Genomic DNA, 21,865 nt, shown 5'->3' with positions numbered 1-21,865 from the left:
AGTAATAGTACGTCACCTAGATTCTTTTTAAATCGAGGAGTTAGACAAGGTTGTCCGGTTTCCCCATATTTATTTTGAATTGCAACACAGTTCCTCAGCATGCATATTAATAGTAGCCATTTAAAGGGAATCACAATTGGAAACAATAAAATTATAATAAGCCAATTAGCAGATGACACTGCTTTATTTTTGTATGATTCTTCACAAATCCCCATAGCATTGAGTATTCTCCGACCTTTTTCTGAGGCTTCAGGATTACATTTAAATATTAATAAGTGTGAACTGCTGTCAATTAAAAATTGCTCAGTTGCCTCAATTGAGGGTATTGCTGCCAAAAATAGTTTAACATACCTTGGGATACAAATAACTAAAGATGAGTATAGGTGCTCAGCCAACTTTAAACCTATTATCGCAAAAACACAAAGAAGATGCAATTGCTGGTTACAAAGAGATTTGTCTTTAAAAGGCAGAACACTGCTTACCAAGGCAGAAGGTCTGTCTCGTTTGGCATACGCAGCTCAATCTCTCTTTGTGGATAAGCCCACATGTAAAATAATTAATGATGTCTTAATAAAATTTGTATGGAAAAACAAAACTCATTATATAAGAAAATCAGTCATATTAAACGTCTATTATAATGGTGGTCTTAATTTCATTGATTTTGATTCCCTTAACAATACATTTAAAATTAATTGGCTGAAGCATTACCTATCTAAGCCAACTTCTATCTTTTCACAGTTTGGTGGTCTTTTCTTTTAATGTGTAATTATGATATATCGAAACTCCCAATTAAACTCTCCAACTTTCATCGACAGGTTCTTCTAGCATGGGCTTTAATTTATAAACACAATTATTCGCCACAGAGGTGTTTTATTTGGAATAATAAGAACATTTTGTTTAAGAACAAATCTCTGTATTATGATAACTGGTTTAGTAATGGTTTGGTTTTGGTGCAGCAGTTGTTTAACAATCAAGGTCTTTTGCCCAGGTATTCAGAATTTCTTTCAAAATACCAAATAACTGTAACTCCTAAAGAATTTGCTATAGTTATGGGAGCCATTCCTTCTGTTTTGTGTTTCTTAAAAACTGTAGGTACTCTTCACCAGGTACTGCATCTTTTCCTAATCCCTGTGACACTCCTGTTGGTCGGGAGTTCTTTTCTGCATCAAGAAACAAGAACTATAAAATAAGATCATTATTTCTTGAGAATTTAATTTCTGCTCCACGTGTAACTTTTTTTTGGAATGATTTATTTGATAATCTGAACTGGAAAAAAGTATGGTCACTACAGCACAAATTCTTTCTCACAAATAAGGTGAAAGAAGTGTCTTTTAAACTGCTCCACAGGTTTTATCCTGTAAAGAAATTTATACAAAAGTTTAGAGCTGATGTAGAGCTAGCATGCTCTTTTTGTTTGAATGCTGATGAAACAGTGGAACACTTATTTTGGTCATGTCAATACATTCAGGAGTTTTGGTATGATATGGGTGCTTTTGTTAAGGTGAAGCGTTTGCCAGAATTTTCTATACAAATGAGAAATGTTATATTTGGGTACTTTGACTCAGACCCCACAAAAGAAAATATTTGTTTTATTATACACTTTTTTTAAATTTTATATCCATAAATGCAAATTCTCAAATTGTAAACCTGTCTTTGTGGTCTTTTTAAGAGACATGGAGAATTATATTAATCTGATTTCAGTGTCTAATAATAAGAAAGCTGTGAAGACTGTCAGAATTTGCTCTGCACTTCTCAGGCAGGGACGTTCTCGTGTAGGGAATCTTATGTGAAACAATGGCCCTTTATTGCATTTGTTATTTTATTTATTTTAAATTATTATTTTTCCTTTATTCTCTGTGTTATTTACTGTTTTATTTTGTTGTTGTCTGTTCAAGTGTTATGTGGATATTCTGTATTTTGTATGTTCTTGTTTTCAGCAATAAAAAAAAATAATAATTCTAACCAGCATGCACTGCTTCAAATCAGCCACCGATCGTTTTTTTTGGTGCTGCATGAAGTCGAACACACCTTATGACTCTTCAGGATTGTTGCGCGTTCTCAGTGATTTGCTGGCCTGCACGAGATTTCATGCTCGAGGTAAGCAGAAAAATGCGCTGTTGCGGCCATATCTCAATTGCTGAAACTTATTTGTTTGATGCAAAACTAACTCGACTAAATCATTTTAAAAAACATCATAACTGTATATTTTCATGCTTTCTCAAGCAAAACAAATTTTGAAAGTCCACTAAAAACATATCTGGTCATAGACAACGTTAAAGACTAGTAAATAAATAATAATAAAAAAAAAAAGTTTATAAAAATGTATATAAAATTTGAAATAATAACAAACATCAGGATAAGTCCTTCTGTGATTTTATTGTTGTTTGCATCGTTACTTGGCAATGTTTTAAATATTTTATTTATTTATTGGTATTTTGCATGGTCTTGTCATCCGGGTGGGAGTTTTAACTCCTATTAACTGGGAATAAAAAAAAAAAAAATCATTCAGTTGATGCAGAGACTTACAGACCAGGGGCCTGTACCATGATGGTGGCTGAACAAACTCAGGGTTACAGGATTTGTTTTGAGTTGACAAAACCAAACCAGTCCAATCCTGCTTTGCCGGTACCATGAAGCTGATCATCAACTTTCTCTGTCAACTCAGGATTGATCATCAGTTAATGGAGCGCGTGCATGTGAAAGTGTGACATCATTAATGAGCAGCCAATCACATGCCTTGAAACTGTGATTCACTTCTTGTGAGAGTCAGTGCAATTCACCACCAAAGATTAAAAGATTGAACAATATGTAGAATTTAAACAATTACTCAACAAGATGAAATGATTGATCCACGAAAGAGGAATACTTAAAGAAAATATTTTACTATTTAAGTGCAAGTAAAAGTTGTAAAGTTAGTTTATAGAGTTGATAATATGTACAGTTATAAAAACACTTAAAAATCCAAACTTATATGTAGTCATGTTTAATGCTATTGATTCTAAAATTATTTATATTGCATATTATCTATATGTTTATATTAATTTAAAATAAAAGCTTAATAATTAGAATTAATCTAAGATGGCTTGTGTAATGGATTAAGGGTATAATAATTGTATAAAATAATTATAAAAATAATCATCTCTAAAATTCAGATGATTTGATCTTTAAAAAATGTTTTACTATGTAGCGTCCTCTAATTTGGGGTTAGAGAAATTGGAGGAGTGGCTTTATTGCGTCAGAGATGTGTCACTTTTCTTGAAGCTGATTGGTCAAATTTTGGTTTGAGATCTCTAAACCAAAACATAACCTGCCCTGGAACAGGTTAGCTGTGGAGCATAAGTTACTATGGCAATGAACACTGCTAAAAGCCAATCCACTTTCATGGTACCTAAAGGCCTTTAAAACCCAGAGTTGGCGCAAACTAAACTGAAACTTACCTGGCTAGCCAGATAAACTGGCTTCATGGTACAGGGCCCGGGGAAATCCCCCATCTCCCCATGCTCTGAATATTATGTAGCCTATCATAACGTAACTACGTGTAAACATTATTTGGTGGTTTTTACTTGGAAAATGAGCTGTTTTCTAGCATTTGAATAACTGTGGATAAACCTGAAATGATAGCAGAAGGATTGGAGATGAATTTCATTTACAAATAGCCTAAGCTAGGAACAGGACCAGAGTGGGACTAATTTTCAGCCCTGGAGTTTCAAGCCTTAGACCGGCCCACTTTTCTTTTTTTTTTTGTGCTGGCCTTTTCAGTGCCTCCTTTGTGCTCTCTATTATCCATTTTTTTGTCTATTATTTTTTGCTCCCATATCTCCAACAACTGACTTTTTTTTGGAGCTAGGTGCAGCTGTCAGGGAAGTCAACAGATAATTACATCATCATTAGGGTTGCCAATTAACTTCAGAAATGGAAAATAAGGGACAATTTATTAATTGTGATTATTTATATTTTATTCTTTGAGGAAATACTGTTTATTCTTGTAGAAAATAAGTGTTTATACTTTAAGAAAATAAGGAGCAGAATAAGGGATGCTCCAAATATTTGTACTGTACCATAATGTAGGCTGTTTGCCTGCAGTTAAGAAGAAGTAATAATCTCAGAAATAATCACAATTATTCTAAAAAAGAATTTTAATGTCATACAAAAAATGTCATTGACCTGTGTAAATTGTACCATTATAGAACTGTGACTTCACAAGTGTAGTAATTTAGGAGGTGAAAATACTGTGAAATTACAAATGGCATGGAATTTAAAAGCATAACAACTGAAGGTCTATGGAACGTCAATCAATAAAGCGTTATTTTTTTAAACAATGGCACTTAAAGTTTTGAACTAAAATATTATTGCAACTATAGCCTTTGAATGAATGAAAATGAATATTTTTTTATTAAAAAAGTGTGGTGCTTCTGGTGCTTGGATTTGTACTTTAATAATGAGGTCTAAGTTTAAGAATAGGCTACTAGAAATAGATTTATTTTTTATGTATTTGTTTCTCTCTCTCTTAAGGTGGCCGAGAGAGCTCAACGCGCTGCAACTTCAGAAGACACATGCAAATAGAAAAAGAATTAGCAAATCAAGAAAACATCTTCATCAGTTTGACAGCAGGGGCCTGTACCATGATGGTAGATTAACAAATTCAGAGTTATAGGATAAGTTTTGAGTTGACAGAACCAAACCACTCCAATCTGGCTTTGTTGGTACCATGAAGCTGATCATCAACTTTCTCTGTCAACTCAGGCTTAATCCTGAGGTAATGGAGCGCGTGCACATGAATGTGTGACATCAGCGGCGAACAGCCAATCACAACACAGAGCAAGTGTGATTCACTTCTCGCGAGAGAGCCAGCGAGATACAAAACTCTTTTGTTAAATGTTAAGAGATTAAAGAATATGAGGAATTTAAACGCATTTCCACTGAAGTACCTGTCCATGAAAGATGACAAATTAAGGAAATTATTTTGCTCTATCACTGCAGTCACAGGTGAAACTTGTAAAGTTAGTTCTATATAATTGATAATATATACTGATAGAGACTCAAACATGTAAGGTCACATGTAGCCATTTTTAAAGTGTTATCTATTGATTCTACCCCTTATTTATATTACATATGATCTGTATATATTAATATTAATTTAAAATATATGCTTTATAATAATTGTTAAATTGAATTGTGTGTAATGGAGTAATAATAATATAAATCATATTATAATTACATAAATCATATGTAAATTGTAATTATAATATAAAGCCAGACAATTTTGTTGCATTTTTTTTTAAGGTACATTCATAGTGACCTTTAATTTGTAGGAAGAGAAACTAGGGGAGTGACTTTTTTTGTGTTTCAGACATGTCACTTTGCTCATATCTGATTGGTCCAATTTCAGTTTGAGATCTCTAACCCAGAACATAACCTGTCCCGGAGCAGGTTAGCTGTGCAGTGTAAGTTACTATGGCAATGAAAGCAGCTAAAAGCCAAGCCACTTTCATGGTACCTAAAACCCAAGATTGGTGCAAACTAAACTGAAACTTACCTGGCTAGCCAGCTAATCCGGCTTCATGGTACAGGCCCCAGGTGGTGGAAATGTTCACAACACAAACAAATAAAGAAACACACTGCAAATGCTCACAATACAACCACATATATTGTACTTGCAGTGCGTTTCTTTGTTTGGTTTTGTTACAAGCATTGTAAACTTACATGTGTGTTGTCAAATTAACGAAAGTTGTTTTCTTAATGTGAAGGTGTTTTTTTCTATTTGCAGTGCATTGAGCTCTCTCGGCAACCGTACACTTTCTCACACTCTCTCTCTCTATTCTATCTCTCTATTTAACAGTTTTTCAATGAAAGATGTCTTCCCTCAGGTAGACTGAATGTTGTCCTGCCTTGCTAAATGTTGGTCTCATGATCAATAAGTTGTTTGCATTGGCCAAAACTGATTTGGCAGAGTCAAAATGCGGACGGTGCAGGTTGCTGTTAGCGCGAGTCCCGCACGCTGTGAAGCAGGAGCAGCTGGCAGAGAATTCCGCTTGGTCTTAAAGCCTTCCTTAAATGGCAATTTGTTATTGATATGGTCCGGTGAAAATAATAATAAGGGCTGCGAGAAAATAATAGATAAAAAGAGTGGGGATGCTATGAGTGCAGGCAGTCTAGGGACAGCATCCATATCAACCCAGTGAAAACAGACCGGCCCACCAGGAATCCTCCCGGTGCTCCCGATTAGCCAATCCGGGCCATTCCTACAATCCAAGTAGGAATGTGTATACTTTTAAAACGACACCTGCCACGGAGAACCTGATCCGATTTTATTTTTTATTTTTTTTGACGGACGAAAGTTTCGGAGGCAGTGTGCAAACATGATTGACACAACGTGAGGTCGTATTTATTTTTTAGCATGCGGAAATTTCAGACGAGAATTTCGGACTAATGGTGTGTTCACACCAGACGCGAATGAAGCGTTAAGTGCGAGTGATTTACATGTTAAGTCAAGGCAAAGACGCAAATAGACATCCTGCGGCGCGATTCGCGCGAATGAAGCGGCCAGTGTTGCTAACTTAGCGACTTTGTCGCTAGATGTAGCGACTTTTCAGACCCCCTTAGCGACTTTTTTCCAAACAAGCGACTAGTGACAAATCTAGCGACTTCTTTGACAAACCTTAGCGAGTCTCTGTGATTGCTGGTACTGCCGCAACGGCGCGAGGTCAGCGCGCACGCACCTCTTTCCCTGCATCTGCTTTGTTCAGTGAGCGGCTGAGAGGAGCAGCACGTTCAGTTCAAATAGATATTATGTTGCTTCTCTAATTTTACATGCAAATATAGCCGAAATCACAGCACAGGAATTGTCTTGTCTTATCTTGTGTGTATTAGGATATTTGTGCAGACTAACTTCTCAGGAGGGAGAGCTGGTCATGTTTATATTTATCCAGTTGACTGACAACATAAACAGTAAAATATATAAAGGAAAACAGTTGTATTGAGAATTTAGTTGCATAAAAATACAGTATGAGCACAGAGAGACAAACAAATGTAAAAGGCAATATGACGCGATGAGGTCATAAATATGCTAATTAGCGCAAGACGTCATCTGGCGACATTTAGCGACTTTTCGAACTGGCTTCAGCTACTTTCCATCAAAAGGCAACACTGGAGGCGGCGCGAATGATGCGATTCGTGCGAATGACACATGCGAATTTAGCATTTTGGGCGTGAATTGTGCAAGTTGAAAATCTGAACTTTGGCTAGCGGCAAATGTCAGAAGAACTAGCCGAGGTTATGCTCCTCTCTTCGGGATACATGAACACGAGCGCCCGGTGATCGCCTGGAGCTCACTTCTCCGAAATCGGCTAAGCACATTTTCAAATAGGCGCTGTTTTTATAAATAAACCGCAGATTTGAGTTTTAAACATCTAAACATCTTTTTTTAAACATTTATTCACACAAGTCGCATTTGGTGTGAACGCACTGTCAGTGTGCAGTGACCTTTATACTGCAAATATAACGTTACTTGTTTTCTTTAAGTAAACTTAACATCATATGTACAGTTCATTATTTTGATAAAGTTAAGTAGACTTTCAGTGAACTGTGTACAATACCAATGGATTTATACCTTTGTTTTATGTACTACATAAAAAGACTTGCTCCTTTTTATTTGATTTGACTAATTATAATTATTTGTGATTTAAATTTAGAAGTCAATATGAATCAAATGTGTTACAATGGTCTCATACCTTGAAAAAACTGTTTATAAAATAAGCCAAATGTTTCTCTGTTTCCGTGTGGGTTAATAGCACTGTGTGAAAAAATTAAAATAATAAAATAAAATTAGCTCTACCTATGTACTAGTTACTCTAAGTTACTCGTTGTCACTCCAAAGCTGACTTGTTACTATAAACCTATAAGTTTATAACATAGCATGTAAAATATATGCTAGAGTGCAACCTCAAAGATGCCAATATGTGAGAACATAGTATTTGATAGAGTAAACGCAACTTGTATACTTACACAACTAAATTAAACATTTCTTAAGTATATCTTGATCAAAAAATTAAGTATGAGTATAAGGCTTAATTTATAGGAGTATAAATTCTTAGACTTTTCAGGACTGTACACTTGTTAGTATAAACCATGTGTACTTTAGTATATACCGTATTTTAAAAATAACTATAGTATAACATATATGAACTAAAATATAAAGTCTTATTTCTACTTTTTTTAAGTGTATTAACAGCACACTTGAAGTATCTTCTTTTTTGTAAGGGAACCTATGTGTAATTTGATGTTTTTATTGCATTGACTTGTTGGTGTACAAGAGTGATGTTGTTGGTATGTGTGACATTTTCTGTGTGATATGTACCTCTGCATCGTACTCAAACATCTGGTTTCCTTTCATGTGGTGGCACTTCAGCATAACAACAGGTCCATTAAGCCGCGATGCATCCAGACACAGGTCATCGGTTCGAATCTCTTTGTCAGCCGTATATGAGAACACCTTCAAACAGATTAATCAGATGGGAAATAATTACTGTATATATATTTGGTCGAACTATTCTGTTTAGTAGATTTTTTATTAGTTTTGTCACATTTAATTTAATTTGAACAGTTACCCTTTAATTTGACAACTTTCTTACCTGGTTGCCACCCATTCCATGGCAGTTGAAGAAGCCAACCTTTTCATTCTCTTTACGGCCCATGTTATCCACACACTGATTTGTCTCAACATTTCTGATCTAATAACATAAAAGGACAAAGTCTGAGGATTTCATAAAATGCAGTGTTCTTTTTAGTCAAGCACTGCAAGTCATCTTTTTTTATAGTTGAACATTGTCCTTGAGTTTTGTGAGAAATTATAACTGGTGAAAAACTTTAAATACATTTATTGCAGACAGTGAAACTGCTCAACACAACAAGAACAACACTGGCTGGGCAGGAAGTGAAACTGTTTTGTATTGCAGAGGTATTGGCATAACCGCGCACATAAAGCTGCACATTTAGTGTGCATAATGACAAACTGAAGGAATTTATTAACAACTCTGATTCTTTTAATGGCCATGTTAAACAAGAAAACAGTGAAACTCTCTTACCTCCCCAAGTGAGTAGTATCTTCGTGGAATCTGAGAGTCGGGATAGATGTTCTCCAGGTACCATGAGAAGGGTTTACACTTCAGTGATTCTCTCAAAGCCTTCCGCGAAGAAACATCACCATAATCCACCCGAACCACACCTGGAAAAACACACACGCTCAACATCCATAACATTCATCATATACTGGCCTTTCAAATCAGTGAAATGAAGAGATAGAAGAGGACAGATACAGAGATAAGAAATTCACAGAAGTATCTGGAAGACCTTGATCCATATTCAACCTGAAGTAAACTTGTTTAAGTCATATTTCAGAAATCTAGAGCTGTAAAAATGAACCAGCACCAATTAGGAATGTGTGTAATAGATATGTTTATACAAATAACAGCATTAATACAGCATTGAAGTCTAATCATGGATAGAGTTTTTGCTTTGTAATGTTTTATTTTGACCACTAGCGGTCCCTATAGTACTCTCGTGCCAAACTTGTGCCTTTTGTAATAAGTGCTATTTTTTCCACATGTGCCTTGTTCTGGGCTGTGTATTTAAGCTGATCACTTCCTTTGAAACTTTGCTTGGTTTTTGTTGTTCCTAAGGCAGTTGCTGCTGTAAGTCTGCTCTAGTTCTAAGAACTATACTTTGAAAACCTTTTGGATTGTTTTCCTGTGTTTAATTTTTGCAGTTTTTTGGTCTCTTTTCCCTGAGGTTTTGTTTTAGAGATTATTTTTCTCCTTTTGGATCTTTTTTTGGACTGAAGATTTTTCTGTTTTGTGGCTTTCATTAAGGAATGGAGTTTTGTACCCTTTTTGCTCTTTTTGTTGAGTTAATTTAAGAACGCGTCTGAGTATTCAATTTAACTCTCTTCTGTGGCTCAGTGGTGGAAATTAAAGACTCTTGCGCCAGAGACTATAGTTCGAATCTTGGCTTTAACGCAAAATTTTTTAAAACAGAACACCAGAGCTGAAGAGATTCCAAGACAAATGGCCAGAAAAGTACAGTATATATGCCTTTATTTTTCCACAAATGTGTGAAACAGTGTGTCATTTGCTATGAATAAAGTATAAAATGATTAAAAGAAAAGTGATAAAGATATTGTAAATAGGTGTAAAATGTTAGAAATTCTCAATATTTGTTTTCAAAGTAGAGTCTGTAAAACTAATTTCATTTCAAATATTTATTTTTGTTATTTATTTATAGTTTACAATGTCATTAATAATTTTATGTAATTTTAATATAGATGCTTAAAGACATTTAATGAGTTATTTCAACCCTAAAAACATTTAGGAATAGGTTTGCTGAATTAATGCTTTCAATTATGTTGAAAATTATAGGTTTTCAAGAATTTTTGATTGATTGATTGATTTGAGAGGGGTCATGAACTGTTAATCCAAATATTCCTAAAGTTATTTTTGTTTGTTTTTTTTATTTTTTTGGAATGAAAAGACAAATTCTCAGACTAACATTATATGCCTAAAATGCAATTGCATATATTCAGTCATGTAAAAATCTCAACTGTCTCAATTCAAAAGCACCACATCTTTCACTACAGACACTAGAGGGAGCTTCAACATCACTTTTTTTTATCACTTTTCTCAGTAAATGCTCAATTTATATAAATTGATGGAATAAAATTCCACCCATTCATTCTCCAAACAGCTTGTCCTCTTGAAGGTCACAGGGATACCAGAGTGACCTTCTGGCCAGAAAAATACAGTATATATGCCTTTATTTTTCCACAAGTGTGCCAATATGTTCTTGGTTCCCAGTGTTACAGTAAAATTGTACGTGTATATATGTATATGTTTAATCACATTCAAATCCATCAGCAACCAAATTCTAATTCTCTGTTTTTAATTTCAATTCATATTAAACAAACATGCACATTTTGGGATGATCTAGATGGGTGGTCTCTTCTATGTTTGTGACTCTGCAGAGAGGGTATAATGCATCTGCACAACACACACAGAGCTGCTGACTTCCCAGAGGCCTCAGCAATCAGAGCACACACTGACAGCTGAAGTGTCAGGCGTTTCTGCTGTGTTGACTTTCTGCATTTCTTCCTCAGTCTAGCGTTTTCTCTCTTTATGTCTGCCTTGATATTTGCTGCTGTTTTGTGACCTCTCTCTCTGTCTCTCTTTGTTTGTGGTGCAGATGATAAATGATCTTGTGTGCTTCAGTAGATGCCTTGAGGCAGAGCTGCTCTCAGATGTGATCACTGGGTCTAAGTTATGTGCTATCTCTCCCCTCTGAGCTCAGTCCACATTTAAAAGAACAGTTTATGCAAAAAAAAAAACCCAATCATTCACTTACTCTCACTGTTCTAAACACGTAACCCCCCCCCCCCCACCCCCCCCCCACCCCACCCCCACCCCTTGCTTGATACTTCAAAGAGGATTAATATATATACAGTGCCCTCCATAATTATTGGAACAGTAAAGTCAAAAATTGCTGTTGGCTGTGGAGTCAAGACATTTGCAAATATGATTAGAAGATGAATATGAGACAAAACTACAGAATGTCACATTTTATTATTAGCCGTTTCAACACATACATGTTTTACCAAATAAAAAGAAGTTTTAGATTTCATCCCACTCATTGATGTGAGCATAAGTATTGAACATAGTTGAACATAAGGCAGATATAAAAGATTAAAAGCTATTATTTAGTTGCAGATCCCTTGCACACAATCACAGCAGTGAGTCTATGACATCACCAGACTCTTGGTCTCATCCTAAGAAATAATTTTCTCAGTCTTTAATGCAGCCAATTCCAATTGTTACATTTACATTTATTCATTTAGCTGACGCTTTTATCCAAAGCGACTTACAATTGCTATATATATCAGAGGTCGCACGCCTCTGGAGCAACTAGGGGTTAAGTGTCTTGCTCAGGGACACATTGGTGTCTCACAGTGGATTCGAACCCGGGTCTCTCACACCAAAGGCATGTATCTTATCCACTGCACCATCACCACCACGCCAATTGTTGCTTGTTTGCTAGTTTCTGCCTTTACTCTCCTCTCCAGCTGGAGAAATGTATGTTCAATGAGATTTAAATCTGGAGATTGACTTGGGCAATCTAAGACTTTCCATTTCTTTGCCCTTACAAATTCCTTGACTGAACTGGCAGGGTGTTTTGGGTCACTGTCCTGATGCAATATGAAGCACTTCCCAATGAATCTGATGACATTTTCTTGAATATTGGTAGGCAAGATGGATTTGTACCCTTCCAAATTCATTCTGCTACTGTCATCATACATTAAGTCATCAGTAAAGCTGAGAGGGCCTGTTCCAGACGCAGCCATGCATGCTCATGCCATGACATCACCTCCACCATGCTTTACAGATGAGGCTGTATGCTTGGGATCATTTGCAGTTCCCTTTTTTTCTCCATATTTTTGCTTTCCCATCACTGAAATAAAGGTTCATCTTTGTCTCATCGGTTCATAAACACAGTTCCAAAACTCTTCTGGCTCACTGTTGTTCTTTTTTGCAAACTCTAATCTTGCCTTTCTATTTTTGGTGCTGGTCAGAGGTTTGCATCTTGCTGTGTAGCATGTGTAATTCTGTGTCAAAGTCTCCTGAGGACAGTAGATTGTCAGAGCATCACCCCAGCTTTCTGGAATTTGCTGGTGATTTTACAGACACGTCTTTTAGGATTCATTTTCACAGCTTTTATGATTTGTCTGTCATCAACTACTGTTGTTTTCTCAGCCGATCAGGTCGTTGTTGGTTGCTGGTGTCACTGGTGGTTTCCAAACTCTTGATTTCACCATGCCCTTTGTTTTTGCTACAGCTCTAATTGACTTCCTCTTTTCTTTTAGCATCCAAATTGCTTGCTTTTCTCTCAAAGTCAGCTCCCTCATCTTCATCCTGGTTTGTGTGTGTCATCATCGAATGCAAGATTCAGAATACAGAAGTAATGGATATAACTGATACAAAACATTCCCTGTGTTTAATATCTGAAGAATTAATGCAACAGGACACAGCTGATCACTTAGAAAGACCTGTGAGGCAACTGTTCCAATACTTATGCTCACATCAGATGAAACATCTGTGTTACATCACCCAATAATAAAATGTGACATTCTGTAATTTTGTCTCATATTCATATTTTAATCATATTTGTATATGTCTTGACTCCACAGCCAACAGAGCAATTTTGTCTTTACTATTCCAATACTTTTGGAGGGCACTGTATATATATATATATATATATATATATATATATATATATATATATATATATTTTTTTTTTTTAAATGTCATTTAAGATGCAACATAAAGCTTATTATGAATTTATCTACTTGGAATTGCTTAAGCAAAAAAAAACATGTCTTATATTGCCAGACACTATAACTGTTCCAGCTATTTAAAAGGGTATTGCTATAAGAGGATGAGGGGGAATCAGTCTTGCAATAATCTTTTTTTTTTATAGTGTTAAGAGTCAGGTCAAAATGCACAAGAAAACAAATAGCAGCAGAAATCTTTTGCCAGCATATACTGAGACTACACAAACACTAAACACACAAAACACCGTCACATAAAATGTTCACAATGGATATGGTCAATATCCAAAATAAAAAGTGTGGTTCTATAAGTAGGAAACATCCACCAAAGATGTTGAGATAAGAAACCATTTGGTAAAGGAGAACAGCCAATGTTATAAAGTCTTATCTTTGGAAGGGTAGGCTGATGAAATTACAAAATTAAATAGATGTTCTTGTTGGGGTAGGCCAGGAGTCCTTTGAAAAAGTCCTTGGGCAGTTGCAATACTGCACCCAAACTCCAAAGTTCTGTACTCCACACGGTAGCATAAGTTTGCAGGTTAAACATCCTCCTCAAAAGAAAACAACTCATTGACTTTCAAACAAACTCACCAAACACACACAACCCACACAACATTTGAATAAGTGACTTTCCCAAACAATAACCCTCTCAAATTCCACACAAAAACAAAAGATTAAAAATAAAGCAACAAACTCATGGTTGAGCAGTAAAACAAATGTTTCTCAAAGCAGGACCCTCTAGAGCAGGGACGGACAACGTATATGTATACGGCCCGCAATGTCTTTTAGTACGGCCCACTGGATTTATATTAAACATTTTAAAACATTTGAAAAGTAAGTCACGTGAAGATTGCTTTCAGTTTATGATGTTAATACTATCTGCAACCAAGAGAGATTGCTAGTTTCCAGCCGCTCCTTGTATTAATTCCAGCGTAGTAGGACGTACAGGGGAAAACTCCTTTTTCTCAGATGACAGAAGCCTTTTCAATAACTCAGTGTAACTGCGTGGCCATTGGTTTGTGCAATGAAATAAAAACGAACCAACGGCTCGGCAGTCGAGCTGCACGAGCCTATGGCGACGTAGCCCGCCAGAATGGGCGGGGCCATCTGGCTATATAAGCTCAATATAAATTCTCAAATCCCTGACAGAGCAGAATAAAGTCAACTCTTCATCTTGCTCCGATGGAGGAAGTGCCGATCCACTTATTACCTGTGCTCTGAACGGAGTAGAAAGCACTTTAGGTATGTAACCATGCCTTGGCTTCAGAACGACCTTGGAGTTGCCAGGCCCAAATTGAAGGCAGGTGGGGCTCACAGAGAGCACCTGCAGATCTCCCAAACACTTTACCGATGCTAACGCCAGTAGCAGAAGGCCAACACATTGTAGTAAATTAGCTCAAAGGGGGAATATTAATAATTAATCATAACTCTTTATAATTAATTATAATATTTGGATAAGTTAATAGAATTATCTTGATTAAGCAGAATTTACAGTACAATCAATTGGCCAGGTCATCTAGCGAACGCTCAGTATTGATTATTTATGAATTCAAAGAAATCTTAATTTCCAGGGTAAGAGAAATACCCTTTTTAAGGTACAGTACTACTCAGAGCATGTAACAAGATCAAAATCGTTAAATTGACTTTGTTGCAAGCAGGTAAATGCCTTGATAGGGCAAAAGGCTCCAATTTTGAATGAGGCCGCGAGCTGCTGAATGGCCAGTGCACATTCTGGCTACCACCCTCATTTGAGTCGAGAACTGTTCCCAGGACCGATATCCATAGGCTGGGGGACAGCACACTCTTGGCAAAATTGACCCTGAGTCCCAGGCATTCTAAGTGGCTGTGGAGGAAGGATCTGTGAGATAGTAGCTCATCCTCCGTCTGGGCCAGAATGAGTCAGTCGTCGAGGTAATTCAGAATGCAGATTCCCATCTGTCTCAGGGGAAAGAGCTGCATCCATGCACTTCGTGAAAGTGTGAGGAGCTAGGGACATTCCAAAGGAAAGGACCATGTATTGATAAGCCACTCCCTCGAAGGCGAATCTCAAGAGCCGTCTCAAGGCACACTTGCGAGAGGATCTGTTTCAATGTAATCATCCTGAACGGCCGTTTCATGAGGGCGCAGTTCAGGTGTCTGAGATCGATGATGGGTCTCAGGCTGCCATCCTTTTTGGGGAAGAGGAAGTATCGGCTGTAGAAGCCTGACTCGTTCTGAGCCGGGGGAACCATTTCTATTTGCCAGCAAATTCATCACCTCGAAGTGAACCGAAGTGGAAACCATGCCGCTGAATCCTGGGGGTCTTCAAGCGAATTAAAGTGCATAACCTCGTTTTATTATCCCCAAAACCCAGTCTGACACTCCAGGGATGGCCTGCCAGGCCTCAGCCCTTGTGGTGAGGGGTTGGATTGGATCGAGCAACAGACTGCCTTGCGGGGACCTGACGCTTGTGATAAGAGGAAGAGGAAATTTGCTCTCTTTTTGAAAATGTTTGTGTTTTATTTTTCTCGCTATAGCAGCGATCGGTTGTGTGGGTGCTATTTGATTGGGCTCAGAGTTCACAGTGGTGTTTACCACAAACACATTGCCGTCGGCACCCGGAACTGAACGGGGTGCTTGGAGGCACAACAGAGGCTGCTTGGGGTGGTCTGGCTGTGGCAAGACTTGGCCCATTCCTCTTTCTGTCCCTCAGATCAGGAAGACGCCTGAGGCGCCGGGTCCAACACTATCTTGGGCTGGGGTCCCTGGCCCTTAGGGAATGGATAGCATCTGGCCGAGGGGGAGCAATGATGGGGCTCAGACTTAGAAGCTGATTGAGCAGCTGGAAGTGTGGGCTTCAAGAGACCACTCCAAACCCAGCTCCTCCACAGCTTTAGACAGAACACGGAACAGTTCAGCATCCATGCCTGTGCTGGGCTGTGCAGACGGCAGGGGGGCAGGGTCGTGAGAGGAGCCCGACTGCTCCTCTGCATCTGAAGCCGCTAGAGACATGCTGTCGTCCATGTCATCACACTCGCTCACACCAAACGAGACCAGATCGCTTGCAGCCACAGAGGAACGCTGGTCCAGGTGAGCAAAGAGGGCGGGAGAAACTTCTCTATGAGGAGAGAGTGAGGCACGTTTGGGTTTAGCCAGCGTGGGCTCACTTGTCTCCGAGCGCCGAGTTCCTCTGCCCCGCAAAAAACACACTCACTGTGTTTGTCAGCGGCGTGCAGGGGAGCCCTGCAACAATCAGGCTGCAGACGCTGAAGCTGAGCAGGAAGGGGTCTTGATCCGCTGCGAAGCTTGTTCACAGCGAAGGCTTTGAGTTTCGTAGAGTGAAGATTTTGTAGTCATCGCTGAAGGAGAAGAAATCTGAGGATCCTATGGCGAAATGCCCGCTTATATAGCCAGATGACCTCGCCCATTCTGGCGGGCTTTGTTGCCATTGGTTCGTTTTTATTTCACTGCACGAACCAATGGCCGTGCAGTTACACTGCATTATTCAAAAGACTTCAGTCATCTGAGAAAAAGGAGTTTTCCCCTTAGTGTCTTAGGCAAGACGCAGTACGAGTGAAGTATCGATAGGGAACAGTATTTTCAAGTCAAGTTGGTAAACAGATTGTCTTTTTACCAAGTTCAAGGGGATACCCATATGTTTGGAAATCTGTATTTTTATTTAAATTGCCATCATACCACTGCTCACAAACAAACAGCAGGGACTCCAGAGTTTCACTTGCCTCAAATTTCAAAGGTAAAGTGCAGAGTGAACAAAAACAAATTACCAAATGCATAACAGAAATATTTGCAGGTATTTTAAGGTATTTTATAAACCATTGTATTTCTGCCGTTCTGAAAGTGAAACCTGCTGGCAGAAAACAAATTTGCTTTTTGAATAAGCCCATCTGCTGTTTTTGCTACATATTTTTAAATCTGAACTGTTGGATCAACAAGAAGCTAATGCATTATAAAAATCTAATCAATTAAGAAACTAAGATATATTTATATGTAACTTAATATAATAATTGATTGATAATAATTGTTAAATTAATATAATAATTGATACTTTGACTCATCCCTTTTCTTAGGTTGTTTTGAGAATGTTCTGTAGGCCACTAATGAAAAATAGGACCTTTGTACATTTGTTTGTTGCAAATGTACAGACAATGCAATTAAAAAATTTACATTGGCTTGTTGGATACATTGGCATTGTCAGCTGACAACAAAGTGTCCCTCCAGAATTAGCATAACTGCACAAGTTTTATAGTTAATAATATCTTTAAAAACATTAATTATGCTTTGATTTCCTTCAATGAAAAGTAAATTGAGTAAGACTGTGTAAAAGGTGTGTAGATGTGGATTAGTAATCTGGCCCCTTTGTATACAGGAGAAAAAATTCTGGCCCTCGTCATAAAGTTGCCCATCCCTGCCCTAGAGGATACTGGGGTGTGCAGCAGAAACATGCAGCCCACTGTGCTCTTCAATATCTCTGTTACAGAGGAGGTTCCTGCACTGCCTCCCTCGCACCACCAGAGGGATCCGTCTCCCGAGTATTAACTCTCTCATTTGAACTCAATTTCCCATCATGCCTCTTACCTGGGACTGATTGCACTCTACACCTGCATCGCATTTACACACACACATATAAGCCACTCACACACACCACTTCTCTGCGAAGTCTTGATTTGCCCCGGCTGTCACTACTGAGCATTATTACCCGTGTTTGATTTATACCTCTCGACCTTGGACTGTTTACCTTGCTGATTGTTCTCTATCTGCCCGACCCGGATTGTTTATTGGACTTCTGATTCTTGCTGCCTGCCTCGACTCTCTGCCTGACTCTCGACTCTGTCTCTGCCTTGCCTCTATTGCTCTGTTTGCTGGTATTTGACTCTGCCTGTTTGACCATTCTTAATAAAAGCTGCAAATGGATCCAACCCAGTCTGGTCCTTCACAACAATCTGAGCCATTTAAGACAATGAGTGCTGGGATTTGCTTATTAATAGTAATATAAGAATTTGCCTATCTTTTGAGGTGCGACATAAAGCTTATGATGGAGCAGAAAAACAATGTAGCATACTGTTGCCAGATAATGTATACAGAAAACCATCTAAATGCAACTGATGCCATACTACTCAAATAAATCAACCATAACTGTGTATTTTTTCAAATAATTAATCAAAATGCATGGGAAAAAAAATCTCCCAAATTTTTTGACATACAAAGGCTACATTATCTGGAGAAATGCAGCTAAAATAAATATCATGAATCAACAAATAATTTAGGAATATGAGCATACTTTTATATTTAATTTGCCGGTAACACTTTATTTTTATTGTCCACTTTAGACATTCTACTAACAGTAAATAACTTTGCAACTACATGTCAACTAGCAGTCATTAAAGTACTAGTAGACTGTCTGCTTAATATCTTCTAATACTTTATTTTGATGGGTCCACAACATATAACTGTCAGACCTCTGTCGTGTGTGTCATGTGTTCCTGCCTCTTGTTTCCTTATTTGATTTGTTTCCTGTCCTTGTTTAATTGTGATCATTAGTTAATTCTTGTCCAACCGTGTTTGTCTGATTATCCCTTGTATTTAAGTCCTGTCTGTTCTGTTAGGTTTGGTTTGGTCCACTCGTTACTCCCCGGTGTTCCTGTCTGTGTCAGCCTTGCCTTATCTTGCCCTGCCTTGCCTTGATGTCATCATTAAAGACTGTTATTTTGAGTTTCATCCTCGTCTTGTGTTCATACTCGTGTGTGAACCGTGACAGAAGACCAGACCAAAACAGTCAGCGTCGCCCCTTTTCACCGTTAATGTTTTCCGGTTTTGAAACTTCTTTTGTTTTGTTCCTGTTTGTTTGTCTGTGACTCCGAAGTCTAGTTCACGGGCTGCCGCTCACTCAAGCCGCCATCCGTGGCTCGGAAGTTATGCCCGCCGCCGTCCGCGGCTCTCCAAAGCCTGCCGTTCGCAGGAGATCGCCACCGCCGTCCGGTGCTCTCCCTAGCACGCCTGTGGCAAGCCTGCCTGGAGTGCATGTGACTCAAGCCCGCCGGCCCGCCGCTGACTCCAATTCCCTAGTTCCGGCCAGGAGTGCCGTTTTAAGTCTTGTTGTGCCCACAGGAACAGTTTTAATCTAGTCTTGTCATGTCAGTCGGTCTTGTCCACAGAGACTCGTCTGGAGCAGGCAGCTCTTCTTGTAGTGGCCGCGGAGGCCATTCCCAGCCACCTGCCCCCTTGTCGCGGAAGTGGAGTCGGTTGCTGTGGGACCCTGCGAGGGCCTCTGACTCCTTGTCATGCCCAGACGAAGCCTCAGCTTCCAAGCTAGCCCAGGATGGCTTCCTGTTCCTGTAGGCTGTCCTGTCCTGCCCAGTCCTGTTCCTGTCTGTCTGGCCCCTGATACCGCATCGCTGCCCCATGGAAAAAAAAAATTGGGGGGGGTTATGGTAAAGGGTTCCGGCTGGAGTGGCCAGCCCGAGGGCCGAGGCCACGGACACCACCTGCCATGGCCTCCTGAGTCCCTTGCTCCGACATGGCCTTCGGAGTTCTCTGTACCGCCATGGCCTCCGTCCTGTTTGTTAACTGACTTCTGAGAATTAACTGACAGTTCCACCCACCCCCACTCCCCGGTGGAACTGTTAAGAAGTCTGTTAATTCTCAGCACATAGAGACTCCTTCACCTAGATATCACTAGATATAGAGACTGTCTGTTCCCCGAACTACAAAATACAGAAAACGGCCAAACCAAGTTAAGAGTAACAATCTAATTGATGTTCAACAAAATGTTTACAATATAGAGAAACAATTGATAAAACTTGGCTTACTGAATATCAGGTCCCTTTCTGCAAAAGCACTTTTTGTAAATGATTTGATCAATGATCATAACCTAGATTTGCTCTGTTTGACAGAAACATGGCTATAACCAGATGAATACATTATTTTAAATGAGTCTACCTCCCAAGATTACTGCTATAAAAATGAGCCACGTCCAAAAGGTATAGGGGGAGGTGTTGTTACAATTTATAGCAATATTCTCAGTATTTCTCAGAGGGCAGGCTTTAGGTATAACTCGTTTGAAGTAATGGTGCTTCATATAACATTATCTAGAGAAACAAGTAAAGTCTTAATTTTAATATCCATGTCGATAATGAAAAAGATTCATTAGGATCAGCATTCATAGACATTCTGAACTCTATTGGGGTTAGACAACACGTTTCAGGACCTACTCATTGTCGAAATCATACTCTGGATTTAATACGGTCACATGGAATTGATGTTAGTGGTGTTGAAATTCTGCAGCAAAGCGATGATATCTCAGATCATTATCTAGTCTTGTGTAAACTCCATATACCTAAAACTGTAAATTCTACTCCTTGTTACAAGTATGGTAGAACCATCACTTCTACCCTAGACCCTATTCCATCTAAACTACTAAAAGAGCTGTTTCCAGAAGTCATAGATCCTCTTTTGGCTATTATTATGAAGCTAATGGCTATATGGGGAAGTCGTGGCCTAATGGTTAGAGAGTCGGACTAGTAATCGAAAGGTTGCGAGTTCGAGCCCCCGGCCGGCAGGGATTGTAGGTGGGGGGAGGGAATGTACAGCGCTCTCTCCACCCTCAATACCACGACTGAGGTGCCCTTGAGCAAGGCACCGAACCCCCAATTGCTCCCCGGGCGCTGCAGCATGGCTGCCCACTGCTCCGGGTGTGTGTTCACGGTGTGTGTGTGTGTGTGTGTGTGGATTTGTTCACTACTCACTGCTGTGTGTGTGCACTTGGATGGGTTAAACGCAGAGCACCAATTTCGAGTATGGGTCACCATACTTGACAATACGTCACGACTTAATTCATCATTGTCATTAGGATATGTCCTCAAAACCTTCAAATTGAATGTAATTAAGCCTCTCATTAAAAAAACACAACTTGACCCCAAAGATCTAGTTAATTAGAGAGCGATCTCAAATCACCCTTTTCTGTCAAAGATACTAGAAAAGGTAGTATCCTCACAATTATATTCCTTATTCGAGAAAAATGGTATCTGTGAGGAATTCCAGTCAGGATTTAGACATTTGTCATCTCTGATTTTGGTCTGTGTTATATCTGGTTGAAAAAGTCTCTCCTTGCCAGGCTTCAGGGTTCCTTTTTAAAAATTTATTTATGCACGTGGGTTCAGACAAAAAGTGATTCTGGTTTAATTGTGTCAGGTATCTTACTAGAAGATTTTACACAATACATGTCTAGTGTGAATATTGTTTTAAACATCTGCTTGTGTATTACAAGCGCTGAATACAGGCAGTCTTAAACATTAGAAATAGCTTTCAAGTAAGTCCAGGTAAATGTTGACTGAACCTTCTTTGTGGGGTGGACTATTCCTTTAAATGTGTTAGACAAAGATTAGTGTTAGTTAAAGATTTGACACTTCAATTGAAATAACCTCAGCCTTTCTCTCTAGAACAGCAACTGCCATAGACTCTAGACATACCAGACCACACTATTTATTCATCGCACACACA

The 21,865-nt window shown here is 38.7% G+C and overlaps 1 protein-coding gene across 1 annotated transcript in view; it reads right to left on the bottom strand.

Moving 5' to 3' along the window:
• Positions 1-21,865, bottom strand: part of LOC306875915 (polypeptide N-acetylgalactosaminyltransferase 13-like) — a gene marked incomplete at both ends in the record, with an annotated part of 92,841 nt that overhangs the window by 14,872 nt on the left and 56,104 nt on the right. Inside the window, 3 exons of the mRNA XM_079426728.1 lie at positions 8,357-8,491; positions 8,631-8,729; positions 9,084-9,223. Coding sequence (XP_079282854.1) covers positions 8,357-8,491; positions 8,631-8,729; positions 9,084-9,223 — 374 coding nt within the window. The remainder of the gene's footprint in view (positions 1-8,356; positions 8,492-8,630; positions 8,730-9,083; positions 9,224-21,865) is intronic.

This window comes from Barbus barbus (genome assembly GCF_936440315.1).
Source record: "Barbus barbus genome assembly, chromosome: 10".
NCBI lineage: Eukaryota > Metazoa > Chordata > Actinopteri > Cypriniformes > Cyprinidae > Barbus > Barbus barbus.
The sequence above is the reverse complement of the archived record's forward strand: the minus strand, read 5'-3'. Positions and strand labels throughout refer to the sequence as shown.